The sequence below is a fragment of the Mustelus asterias genome, chromosome 19, assembly GCF_964213995.1.
Source record: "Mustelus asterias chromosome 19, sMusAst1.hap1.1, whole genome shotgun sequence".
NCBI lineage: Eukaryota > Metazoa > Chordata > Chondrichthyes > Carcharhiniformes > Triakidae > Mustelus > Mustelus asterias.
This window is the reverse complement of record NC_135819.1, coordinates 11157119-11169752: the sequence shown is the minus strand read 5'-3', so window position 1 is coordinate 11169752 and position 12634 is coordinate 11157119. Positions and strand designations below refer to the sequence as shown.

The following is a 12634-nucleotide window of genomic DNA, read 5'->3' as shown; positions in this document are numbered from 1 at the left end:
CTCTTTGACAGAGTAGCCCAATGAAATGCAGGTTCTCAATCACGTTTCGATTTGAATCTGGTATTTCGCTCTTTAAAGAACCGATTCACTCGTTTATCTCAAGATATTAACAACATCAGCAAGTGGTTCGGGGCTAGATTCCGGGTTTGTGTCCCTGGGACAAGTTGGGCCAAAGTGCCTGTTTCCATTGCTGTAAACCTCTATGCTCTATGACCAGTTAGGGTGAAGCTTAGTAGTATTTACAGGATGCATCAACAAGTGACTCAGAGCCGGACCCATTGTACGTACGAGTCCATTCCTGTTACATGAATCATCACTTCTCCAATGGAATATTATTCCCTTATCAGGAATGTTCTGCTTTCAGGAATTTGCAATGAATGTTGATTTTGATTTGACTTGGTTTATTATTGTCATGTGTACTGGTATACAATGAAAAGTATTAAAAGCAATTTACTGTGGGTGCTGGAAGCTGAAAGCAAAAGAGGAAATGCTGGAAAATCTCAGCAGGTCTGGCAGCATCTGTGAGGAGATAAAAGAGCATCGAGTCCAGACGACCCTTTGTCAAAGCTGAAAAGTATTGTTTCTTGCGCGCTATCCAGACAAAGCATACCATTCATAGAGAAGGAAAGGAGAGAGTGCAGAATGTAGTGTTACAGTCATAGCTAGGGTGTGGGGAAGGATCAACTTAATGCAAGGTTGGTTCATTCAAAGGTCTGATGGCAGCAGGGAAGAAGCTGTTCTTGAGTACGTGACCTCGGACTTTTGCATCTTTTTCCCATCAGAAGAAGGTGGAAGAGAGAATGTCCGGGGTCCGTGGGGTCCTTAATTATGCTGGCTGCTTTGCCGAGGCTGCGGGAAGTGTAGACAGAGTCAATGGATGGGAGGCCGGTTTGCGTGATGGATTGGGCTACATTCATGACCTTTTGTAGCTCCTTGCAGTCTTGGGCAGAGCAGGAGCCCATACCAAGCTGTGATACAACCAGAAAGAATGCTTTCTATGGTGCATCTGTAAAGGTTGGTGAGAGCCGTAGTGGACATGCTGAATTTCCTTGGCTGTCCGGTTGCCGTGGGTTCCTTCCTGTGTTTGAGGCTTTTAATACCACTGGTAATCGTATCAGAAAATGTCCTGGGTGCCTGTAAAGGAGGAAATCTTCTCTTCACACACATGCAGATTTTACCCATGTAAAGACAGGCGTGGAGGTGAGGAGTTGAGTCCCATTTTGAGATTTGATATAACAAAGAATTTCCGTCTACTGCCCAAGTTCACTCGAGGTGGGGTTGAGAGATATTTTATCTCGCTCAAAAAGGCAGCTAAAGTGGCCAAAAGATGGGATAGACGGGCTGGTCAGATGGCCAGAACTGTGGTGGATAGAATTTAACCCTGAAAAGTGTAAGGTGATGTCGTGAGGGGCGGCACAGTGGTTAGCACTGCTGTCTCACAGCACCAGAAGGAACTCTTCAAAATGCAGCTAATGAAAGTACAACAACATTTACTCCAACTTACAGAGGAGATGTCAGGGGTAAGTTTTTCACTCAGAGGGAGAGGGTGGTGGGTGAGTGGAATTGGCTGCCGTCAATGGTGGTGGAGGCAAACTCGATAGGTCTTTTAAGAGACTTCTGGATGAGTACATGGGACTTAATAGGATTGAGGGTTATAGGTAAGCCTATATATAGGCTTAGGTAGGTAGGGACATAACCGGCGCAACTTGTGGGCCGAAGGGCCTGTTTTAGCTGTAGTTTTTCTATGCTCTTATAAATCAAAGAAAGGGTTTAATAAAGAAACGTCATCACTCCAAACTTGGGGCCTCACCCTGGGCCAATCCAAGCTCCCCACAATTCCACGTAGTTCCTAATTTATAGTGAGTCAGCTGACTATTACATCACTCTGTGATTGGTTCCACGGTTTACTGGGTCAGCTGACCCTTGCATCTTGTTCCCATTGGTCACATTACATCCAATACAAAGTTGTCACTGGTGACATTTTAACACGGCTTGGGGTCACTGTCTGCGCGGAGTCTGCACGTTCTCCCTGTGTCCGTCTGGGTTTCCTCCGGGTGCTCCGGTTTCCTCCCACAGTCCGAAAGATGTGTCGCAAAAACAGAAAATGCTGGAAAATCTCAGTGGGTCTGACAGCATCTGTGGAGAGAGAATAGAGCCAAGGTTGTGAGTCTGGGTGACCCTTCGTCCGAACTAAGGGCAAAGAAAATCAGAAGAGATTAATACCATGAGGGTTGGGGTGGGGTGTAATTGGACAAAGAGAATGTAAATGAGGGTGAAGAAGACTGAGAGAGGTGCTTAAAAGCAATTACTTAATGGCCATTTTTAACACCTTTCTCAGCCGCCTTCATCCTTATTTACATTCCCTTTGTCCAATTACAGACCACACCCGCCCCCCCCCCTCCCCCCCCCTCCCCCCCATAGTATTAATCTCTTCTGATTTTCTTTGCTCTTAGATTTGACAAAGGGTCATCCAGACTCGAAACGTTGGCTCCGTTCTCTCTCCACAGAGGTTGTCAGACCTGCTGAGATTTTCCAGCATTTTCTGTTTTTGTTTCAGATTCCAGCATCCGCAGTATTTTGCTTTCAGCAAAGATGTGTAGGTTAGGTGGATTGGCCATGCTAAATTGTTCCTTAGTGTCCAAAGGTGTGTAGGTTAGGTGGATTGGCCATGCTAAATTGTTCCTTAGTGTCCAAAGGTGTGTAGGTTAGGTGGATTGGCCATATTAAATTGCCCCTTAATGTCCAAAGATGGGTAGGTTACATGGATTGGCCATGCTAAATTGCCCCTTAGTGTCCAAAGATGGGTAGGTTAGAGGATTAGTAAATACGTGGGGTGACAGGAATGGGCCTGGGTGGGATACTCTGTCGGAGAGTCGGTGTAGACTCGATGGGCTGAATGGCCCCCTTCTCCAATGTAAGGATTCTATGATTCTGAAGCACTCATTCCTGCGGTACATCAATATCACATCGGAGCTTTGGTCTTGCTGCTAAGTTGCTCTTTGGATCTGGCCCCGAACCACTTGCTGATATTGTTAACACCTTGAAATGAACGAGTGAATCGGTCCTTTAAAGAGTGAAATAGCTCGAAAGTGTGCTAATCGATAAAGGAATTGACTGAGAGCCGGACACTGGAGGTATTGACAAAACGGCTCAAGGGATGAAGGAAATTCTCGTGACAGTTTGTAACTGGGCGACGGGGGAGGTGGGGAAACAGCTGGATATTGGACCAAGGACAAGTCCAAATGGGCTGAAGGGTCATTGAACCCATCTTTGTTAAGGTAAGGTAAGGCTGGGAGGCGTTGGTGCTTCAGTAACCTTTCTGCTGCCTTGCAGACCATGGAGGAGGAGCTGATTGAAGAATCGGAGGGTCCCTTCACAAACGAGGACGAATTTCGGGAGTACGATCAGAATATGTACGATTACCTGGACAGAGATTACGAGTGGAACAGGAGGTTTGGACCGGCTGAGAGGGAGGAGTCCGACACGCACGACACACGGGTAAGGCATCACGTCCGCTTCCTTCAGTCAGGCTGTCGATTTCAAATGTGGAGACGCTACAAAGGCACCGTTATCAGGAAGGGAAGGGGCTGGTGTAACACGCACTTGGAGCAGTCCGTAAAGCTGGGATTGCCCACTCTGGTTGCGTACATCCAGCCACTGTCCAGACAGCCCACCCACCCCCCCCCCCCCCCGCCACACACTCCCCCTCCCCCCCCGACACACCCTCCCCTCCCGCCCCCACACACCCTCCCCTACCCCCCCCACACACCCTCCCCTCCCCCCCCCCCCACACACCCTCCCCTCCCCCCCCCACACCCCTCCCCTCCCCCCCCACACACCCTCCCGTCCCCCCCCCACACACCCTCCCCTCCCCCCCCCCACACACCCTCCCCTCCCCCCCCACACACCCTCCCTCCCCCCCCCACACACCCTCCCCTCCCCCCCCCACACACCCTCCCCTCCCCCCCCCCCACACACCCTCCCCTCCCCCCCCCCACACACCCTCCCCTCCCCCCCCCCACACCCTCCCCTCCCCCCCCACACACCCTCCCTTCCCCCCCCCCACACCCTTCCCTCCCCGCCCCACACCCTCCCCTCCCCCCCCCACACCCTCCCCTCCCTCCCCCACACCCTCCCCTCCCTCCCCCACACCCTCAACTCCCCCCCCACACCCACCCCTCCCCCCACCACACACCCTCCCCTCCCCCCACCACACACCCTCCCCTCCCCCCACCACACACCCTCCCCTCCCCCCACCACACACCCTCCCCTCCCCCCACCACACACCCTCCCCTCCCCCCACCACACACCCTCCCCCCACCACACACCCTCCCCTCACCACACACCCTCCCCTCACCACACACCCTCCCCTCACCACACACCCTCCCCCCACCACCCACCACACACCCTCCCCCACCACACACCCTCCCCCCACCACACACCCTCCCCCCACCACACACCCTCCCCCCAACACACACCCTCCCCTCCCCCCCACACACCCTCCCTCCCCCCCACACACCCTCCCCTCCCCCCCACACACCCTCCCCTCCCCCCCACACACCCTCCCCTCCCCCCCACACCCTCCCCTCCCCCCCACACCCTCCCCTCCCCTCCACACCCTCCCCTCCCTCCCCTCCCCTCCCCCCAACACCCTCCCCCACACCCTCCCCCTCCACCCCACACCCTCCCCTCCCCTCCCCTCCCCACCCTCCCCTCCCCCCCCACCCTCCCCTCCCCCCCCCACCCTCCCCTCCCCCCCCCACCCTCCCCTCCCCCCCCCCCCCACCCTCCCCTCCCCCCCCACCCTCCCCTCCCCCCCCACCCTCCCCTCCCCCCCCACCCTCCCCTCCCCCCACCACCCTCCCCTCCCCCCACCACCCTCCCCTCCCCCCACCACCCTCCCCTCCCCCCACCACCCTCCCCTCCCCCCACCACCCTCCCCTCCCCCCACCACCCTCCCCTCCCCCCCCCCACCCTCCCCTCCCCCCCCACCCTCCCCTCCCCCCACCACTCACCCTCCCCTCCCCCCCCCCACACACCCTCCCCTCCCCCCCACACAGCCTCCCCTCCCCCCACACAGCCTCCCCTCCCCCCCACACACCCTCCCAACCCCTCCCCCCCACACCCCTCCCCTCCCCCCCACACACCCTCCCCTCCCCCCACACACCCTCCCCTCCCCCCCACACACCCTCCCCTCCCCCCCACACACCCTCCCCGTCCCCCCACACACCCTCCCCTCCCCCCCACACACCCTCCCCTCCCCCCCACACACCCTCCCCTCCCCCCCACACACCCTCCCCTCCCCCCCCACACACACCCCCTCCCCCCCCACACACTCACTCCCCCCCCACACACACTCTCCCCCCCAACACACACCCTCCCCTCCCCCCCACAAACCCTCCCCTCCCCCCCACACCCTCCCCTCCCCCCCCACACCCTCCCCTCCCCCCCACACCCTCCCCTCCCCCCCCACCCTCCCCTCCCCCCCCCCACCCTCCCCTCCCCCCCCACCCTCCCCTCCCCCCCACACCCTCCCATCCCCCCCCCACACCCTCCCCTCCCCCCCCCCACACCCTCCCCTCCCCCCACACCCTCCCCTCCCCCCCACACCCTCCCCTCCCCCCCACACCCTCCCCTCCCCCCCACACCCTCCCCTCCCCCCACACCCTCCCATCCACCCCACACCCTCCCATCCCCCCACACCCTCCCATCCCCCCCCTCCACACCCTCCCATCCAGCCCCCACACCCTCCCATCCAGCCCCCACACCCTCCCATCCAGCCCCCACACCCTCTCCATCCCCCCCCACACCTCCCATCCCCCCCCCACACCCTCCCATCCCCCCCCACACCCTCCCCCCCACACCCTCCCCTCCCCCCCCACACCCTCCCCTCACCCCCCACACCCTCCCCTCCCCCCCACACACTCCCCTCCCCCCCCACACACTCCCCTCCCCCCCCACACCCTCCCCTCCCCCCCACACCCTCCCCTCCCCACCCACACCCTCCCCTCCCCCCCCACACCCTCCCCTCCCCCCCCACACCCTCCCCTTCCCCCCCACACCCTCCCCTTCCCCCCCACACCCTCCCCTTCCCCCCCACACCCTCCCCTTCCCCCCCACACCCTCCCCTCCCCCCCCACACCCTCCCCTCCCCCCCCCCACCCTCCCCTCCCCCCCCCCCACACCCTCCCCTCCCCCCCCCACACCCTCCCCTCCCCCCCCCACACCCTCCCCTCCCCCCCACACCCTCCCCTACCCCCCCACACCCTCCCCTCCCCCCCCACACCCTCCCCTCCCCCCCCACACCCTCCCCTCCCCCCCCACACACTCCCCTCCCCCCACCACACACCCTCCCCTCCCCCCACCACACACCCTCCCCTCCCCCCACCACACACCCTCCCCTCCCCCCCCCCACACCGCCCCTCCCCCCCCCCCACACCCTCCCTCCCCCCCACACCCTCCCCTCCCCCCACACCCTCCCCTCCCCCCCACACCCTCCCCTCCCCCCCACACCCTCCCCCCCCACACCCTCCCCCCCCACACCCTCCCCTCCCCCCCCACACCCTCCCCTCCCCCCCCACACCCTCCCCTCCCCCCCCCACACCCTCCCCTCCCCCCCCACACCCTCCCCTCCCCCCCCCACACCCTCCCCTCCCCCCCCCACACCCCCCCCTCCCCCCCCACACCCCCCCCCTCCCCCCCCCACACCCCCCCCTCCCCCCCCCACACCCCCCCCTCCCCCCCCCACACCCTCCCCTCCCCCCCCCACACCCTCCCCTCCCCCCCCCACACCCTCCCCTCCCCCCCCCACACCCTCCCCTCCCCCCCCCACACCCTCCCCTCCCCCCCCACACCCTCCCCTCCCCCCCCACACCCTCCCCTCCCCCCCCCACACCCTCCCCTCCCCCCCCCACACCCTCCCCTCCCCCCCCCACACCCTCCCCTCCCCCCCCCACACCCTCCCCTCCCCCCCCACACCCTCCCCTCCCCCCCCACACCCTCCCCTCCCCCCCACACCCTCCCCTCCCCCCCCACACCCTCCCCTCCCCCCCCCACACCCTCCCCTCCCCCCCCCACACCCTCCCCTCCCCGCCCCACACCCTCCCCTCCCCCCCCCACACCCTCACCTCCCCCCCCCACACCCTCACCTCCCCCCCCCCCACACCCTCACCTCCCCCCCCCCACACACCCTCCCCTCCCCCCCCCCACACACCCTCCCCTCCCCCCCCACACCCTCCCCTCCCCCCCCCCACACCCTCCCCTCCCCCCCCCCACACCCTCCCCTCCCCCCCCACACCCTCCCCTCCCCCCCCCACACCCTCCCCTCCCCCCCCCACACCCTCCCCTCCCCCCCCACACCCTCCCCTCCCCCCCCACACCCTCCCCTCCCCCCCCCCACACCCTCCCTCCCCCCCCCCACACCCTCCCCTCCCCCCCCCCACACCCTCCCCTCCCCCCCCCCACACCCTCCCCTCCCCCCCCCCACACCCTCCCCTCCCCCCCCCACACCCTCCCCTCCCCCCCCCCCACACCCTCCCCTCCCCCCCCACACACACCCTCCCCTCCCCCCCCACACACACCCTCCCCTCCCCCCCCCACACCCTCCCCTCCCCCCCCACACCTCCCCTCCCCCCCCCACACCCCTCCCCCCTCACACCCTCCCCTCCCCCCCACACCCTCCCCTCCCCCCCACACCCTCCCCTTACCCCCCCACACCCTCCCCTCCCCCCCCACACCCTCCCCTCCCCCCCCACACCCTCCCCTCCCCCCCCACACCCTCCCCTCCCCCCCCACACCCTCCCCTCCCCCCCCCACACCCTCCCCTCCCCCCCCACACCCTCCCCTCCCCCCCCACACCCTCCCCTCCCCCCCCACACCCTCCCCTCCCCCCCCACACCCTCCCCTCCCCCCCCACACCCTCCCCTCCCCCCCACACCCTCCCCTCCCCCCCACACCCTCCCCTCCCCCCCCACACCCTCCCCTCCCCCCCCACACCCTCCCCTCCCCCCCCACACACTCCCCTCCCCCCCCACACCCTCCCCTCCACCCCCACACCCTCCCCTCCACCCCACACCCTCCCCTCCCTCCACCCCACACCCTCCCCTCCCCCCCCCCCACACCCTCCCCTCCCCCCCCCACACCCTCCCCTCCCCCCCCCCACACCCTCCCCTCCCCCCCCACACCCTCCCCTCCCCCCCCCCACACCCTCCCCTCCCCCTCCACACACCCTCCCCTCCCCCTCCACTCACCCTCCCCTCCCCCTCCACACACCCTCCCCTCCACCCCCACACACCCTCCCGTCCACCCCCACACACCCTCCCGTCCACCCCACACACCCTCCCCTCCCCTCCCCCCCCCTCACACCCTCCCCCTCCCCCCCCCTCACACCCTCCCCCTCCCCCCCCGCACACCCTCCCCTCCCCCCCCCCGCACAACCTCCCCTCCCCCCCCCGCACAACCTCCCCTCCCCCCCCCGCACACCCTCCCCTCCCCCCCGCACACCCTCCCCTCCCCCCCCCGCACACCCTCCCCTCCCCCCCCCGCACACCCTCCCCTCCCCCCCCCCCGCACACCCTCCCCTCCCCCCCCCCCGCACACCCTCCCCTCCCCCCCCCCGCACACCCTCCCCTCCCCCCCCCGCACACCCTCCCCTCCCCCCCCCCGCACACCCTCCCCTCCCCCCCCCGCACACCCTCCCCTCCCCCCCCCGCACACCCTCCCCTCCCCCCCCCCCGCACACCCTCCCCTCCCCCCCCCGCACACCCTCCCCTACCCCCCCCCCCCCGCACACCCTCCCCTCCCCCCCCCGCACACCCTCCCCTCCCCCCCCCGCACACCCTCCCCTCCCCCCCCCGCACACCCTCCCCTCCCCCCCCCGCACACCCTCCCCTCCCCCCCCCCGCACACCCTCCCCTCCCCCCCCCCGCACACCCTCCCCTCCCCCCCCCGCACACCCTCCCCTCTCCCCCCCGCACACCCTCCCCTCTCCCCCCCGCACACCCTCCCCTCCCCCCCGCACACCCTCCCCTCCCCCCCGCACACCCCCCCCCACACACCCTCCCCTCCCCCCCCACACACCCTCCCCTCCCCCCCACACACCCTCCCCTCCCCCCCCACACACCCTCCCCTCCCCCCCCACACACCCTCCCCTCCCCCCCCCACCCCCCCCCCCACACCCTCCCCCATACACCCTCCCCTCCCCCCCCACACACCCTCCCCTCCCCCCCCACACACCCTCCCCTCCCCCCCCACACACCCTCCCCTCCCCCCCCACACACCCTCCCCCCCCACACACCCTCCCCCCCCCCACACACCCTCCCCTCCCCCCCCACACACCCTCCCCTTCCCCCCCCACACACCCTCCCCTTCCCCCCCCACACACCCTCCCCTTCCCCCCCCACACACCCTCCCCTCCCCCCCCCACACACCCTCCCTCCCCACCCCAGAGGAGAAGGGGGGAGAACGTGCAAACTCCACACAGACAGTGACCCGAGCCGGGAATCGAACCCGGATCCCTGGCGCTGTGAGGCAGCAGTGCTAGCCCCCGTTGGGGGGTGGGGGGCACTGTATTGAAAAAAAAGGAAACTTAATAAAATCAATAAAAGTTACTCCCGGGAGGGAGTGATGTATCACTCCAGCGCCGCCGCTCCCCCCCGCACGCGCCCCCTCCTCCCCCAACACCAGGCCCACAAGGGAGATCCTCCCAACTCTGTCTCTCTCTTCCTCTCTCTCTCTCTCTCTTCCCCTGTTGACCCAGAAGGAACTCTTCCAGTGTAGGCAATAAAAATCGAACAAAACTTCCTCCAACTTATAAATCAAAGACCGGGTTTAATAAAGAAACTTCATCTCCAAACTTGAGGCCTCGCCCTGGGCCACTCCAAGTTCCCAACAATTCCCAACAGGTTCTTATTTAGACTGAGTCAGCTGACCATCACATCATTCCGTCATTGGTTACAGGGTTTACTGGGTCAGCTGACCCTTACAGCTTGGTCCCATTGGTCACATTACAACAGATACAATGTTATCATCGGTTACATTCCAACATCCCCCATCTCCTCCCTGGACTGGCTGCAGTCCCTGTTTATATATGACCAAGATACTTAATTGGTATCTTCCACCTTTTTATCCTTAACAATACAATCAACACAATATTTACAGGGAACACCTCGAGCCTTTTATTTTCACTGTGCAAATACATTTTGATTTGATTTATTATTGTCACATGTATTGGGATACAGTGAGTAGTATTGTTTCTTGCGTGCTAGACAGACAAAGCATACCGTTCTTAGAGTACGCAGGGAAGAGGGAAAGGAGAGGGTGCAGAATATAGTTTTACAGTCTTTGATTTGATTTATTATTGTCACATGTATTGGGATACCGTGAAAAGCATTGTTTCTTGCACGCTATACAGACAAAGTATACCATTCATAGAGTACATAGGGGAGAGGGAAAGTGCAGAAAGTAGTGTTACAGTCATAACTAGGGTGTAGAGAAAGATCAACTTAATATGAGGTCGGTCCATTCAGAAGTCTGACGGCAGCAGGGAAGAAGCTGTTCTTGAGTCGGTTGGTACGTGACCTCAGACTTTTGTATCTTTATCCCGATGGAAGAAGGTGGAAGAGAGAATGTCCGGGGTGCGTGGGGTCCTTGATTATGCTGGCTGCTTTTTCCCAGGCAGTGGGAAGTGTAGGTGGAGTCGATGGATGGGAGGCTGGTTTGCGTGATGTGACTGTTGATGAAACTTGTTGCGACGGGAAGCAGGTTTGGAAAATGTTATTTTTTTCCTGTGAATGGTTGTGTTCACTGACCCGCCTTGTGTTGTGCTGTTTCCAGATGGAGAACCTAAAAGGTGACAAGGGAGAGAAGGGGGAGCCGGCTGTCTTCGAGCCTGTGAGTATGGAAGGCCCAGTTTCCGAGCGTACCATCTTTCCTTCCGCTCCCTGGTCATTTTCTCACCTGCTAATGGGGTCCAAGCTGGTTGGTGAAGTCGAAATTAAGGCTTCCTTTATTGAGAGAGTTCATCGACCTGTTCAGTCTCTCAGCCCAGTGCCCCAGTCGTCCCCGTATCTAAGGAAGGATGTGCTGGCCTTGGAGGGGGTCCAGAGGAAGTTCGCAAGAATGATCCCGGAATGAAAAGGTTGTTGTATGAGAAGCGGTTGAGGATTCTGGACCTGTCCTCGATGGAGATTAGAAGGAAGAGGGGGGGATCTCATTGAAACACAGATACTGAAAGGCCTGGATAGAGTGGACGTGGGGAAGATGTCTCCATTCGTCAGAGTGACTAGGATTAGTCAGATGTTTCCATTAGTCAGAGTTCACTAGGAGTGAATGTGAGGTTATCCACTTTGGAAGAAATAATAGTAAATTGGAATATTATTTAAATGGAGAAAAATCACATCATGCTACTGTGCTGAGGGACCTGGGGGTCCTTGTGCACGAATCGCAAAAGCTCAGTCTGCAGGTGCAGCAGGTGATCAAGAAGGCGAATGGAATGTTGGCCTTTATCGCGAGGAGGTTAGAATATAAAAGCAGGGAGGTCTTGCTGCAACTATATAAGGCACTGGTGAGGCCGCAACTGGAGTACTGTGTGCAGTTTTGGTCCCCTTATTTGCAAAAGGATATATTGGCCTTGGAGGGAGTGCAGAGAAGGTTCACCAGGTTGATACCGGAGATGAGGGGTGTAGCTCATGAGGAGAGATTGAACAGATTGGGTCTGTACTCGTTGGAGTTCAGAAGGCTGAGGGGTGATCTTATAGAGACATATAAGATAATGAAGGGGCTGGATAGGGTAGAGGTAGAGAGATTCTTTCCACTGAGAAGGGAAACCAGAACTAGAGGGCACAGCCTCAAAATAAGTGGGGGCCGGTTCAGAACAGAGTTGAGGGGGAACTTCTTCTCTCAGAGGGTAGTGAATCTCTGGAATTCTCTGCCCATTGAAGTGGTGGAGGCTACCTCGTTGAATATGTTTAAATCACGGGTAGATAGATTTCTGATCGCTAAGGGAATTAAGGGATATGGGGAGCAGGCGGGTAAGTGGAACTGATGCGCTTCAGATCAGCCATGATCTTGTTGAATGGCGGGGCAGGCTTGAGGGGCTAGATGGCCTACCCCTGCTCCTATTTCTTATGTTCTTATGGATCCGAGGGCACAGCCTCAGAATAAAGGGACGACCCTTTAGAACCGAGATGAGGAGGAATTTCTTCAGCCAGAGGGTGGTGAATCTGTGGAATTCATTGCCACAGAGGAGGCCGGGTCATTGAATGCATTTGAGACAGAGATAGATAGGTAAGGGGATCAAAGGTTACGGGGAAAAGGCGGGAGAATGGGGTTGAGATACCTATCAGCCATGATCGAATGGCGGAACAGACTTGATGGGCTGAATGGCCTAATTCTGTTCCTACATCTTGCATGTGCTCAACGATGGTCAATACCGACTACCTGTTTGTCTGAACCTTGATAGTGTCATTGATTAGACATTGATGGCACGAACCTGGCAGCGTTAACCCCTCCTGCCCCAACGACACCTCCTTGGGCATAGTCCTTATCCTCCTGTAGTATCTTGCCCACGTTGCCACTCTTCCTGCGAGGACCAGCTTGATGAGCGTTAGTTGCCTATTCTCCCACCCCCTTACCC

The 12634-nt window shown here is 61.6% G+C and overlaps 1 protein-coding gene across 1 annotated transcript in view; it reads left to right on the top strand.

Moving 5' to 3' along the window:
• Positions 1–12634, top strand: part of LOC144507597 (uncharacterized) — a 282765-nt gene that overhangs the window by 132663 nt on the left and 137468 nt on the right. Inside the window, exons 8-9 of the mRNA XM_078234752.1 lie at positions 3334–3498; positions 10834–10890. Coding sequence (XP_078090878.1) covers positions 3334–3498; positions 10834–10890 — 222 coding nt within the window. The remainder of the gene's footprint in view (positions 1–3333; positions 3499–10833; positions 10891–12634) is intronic.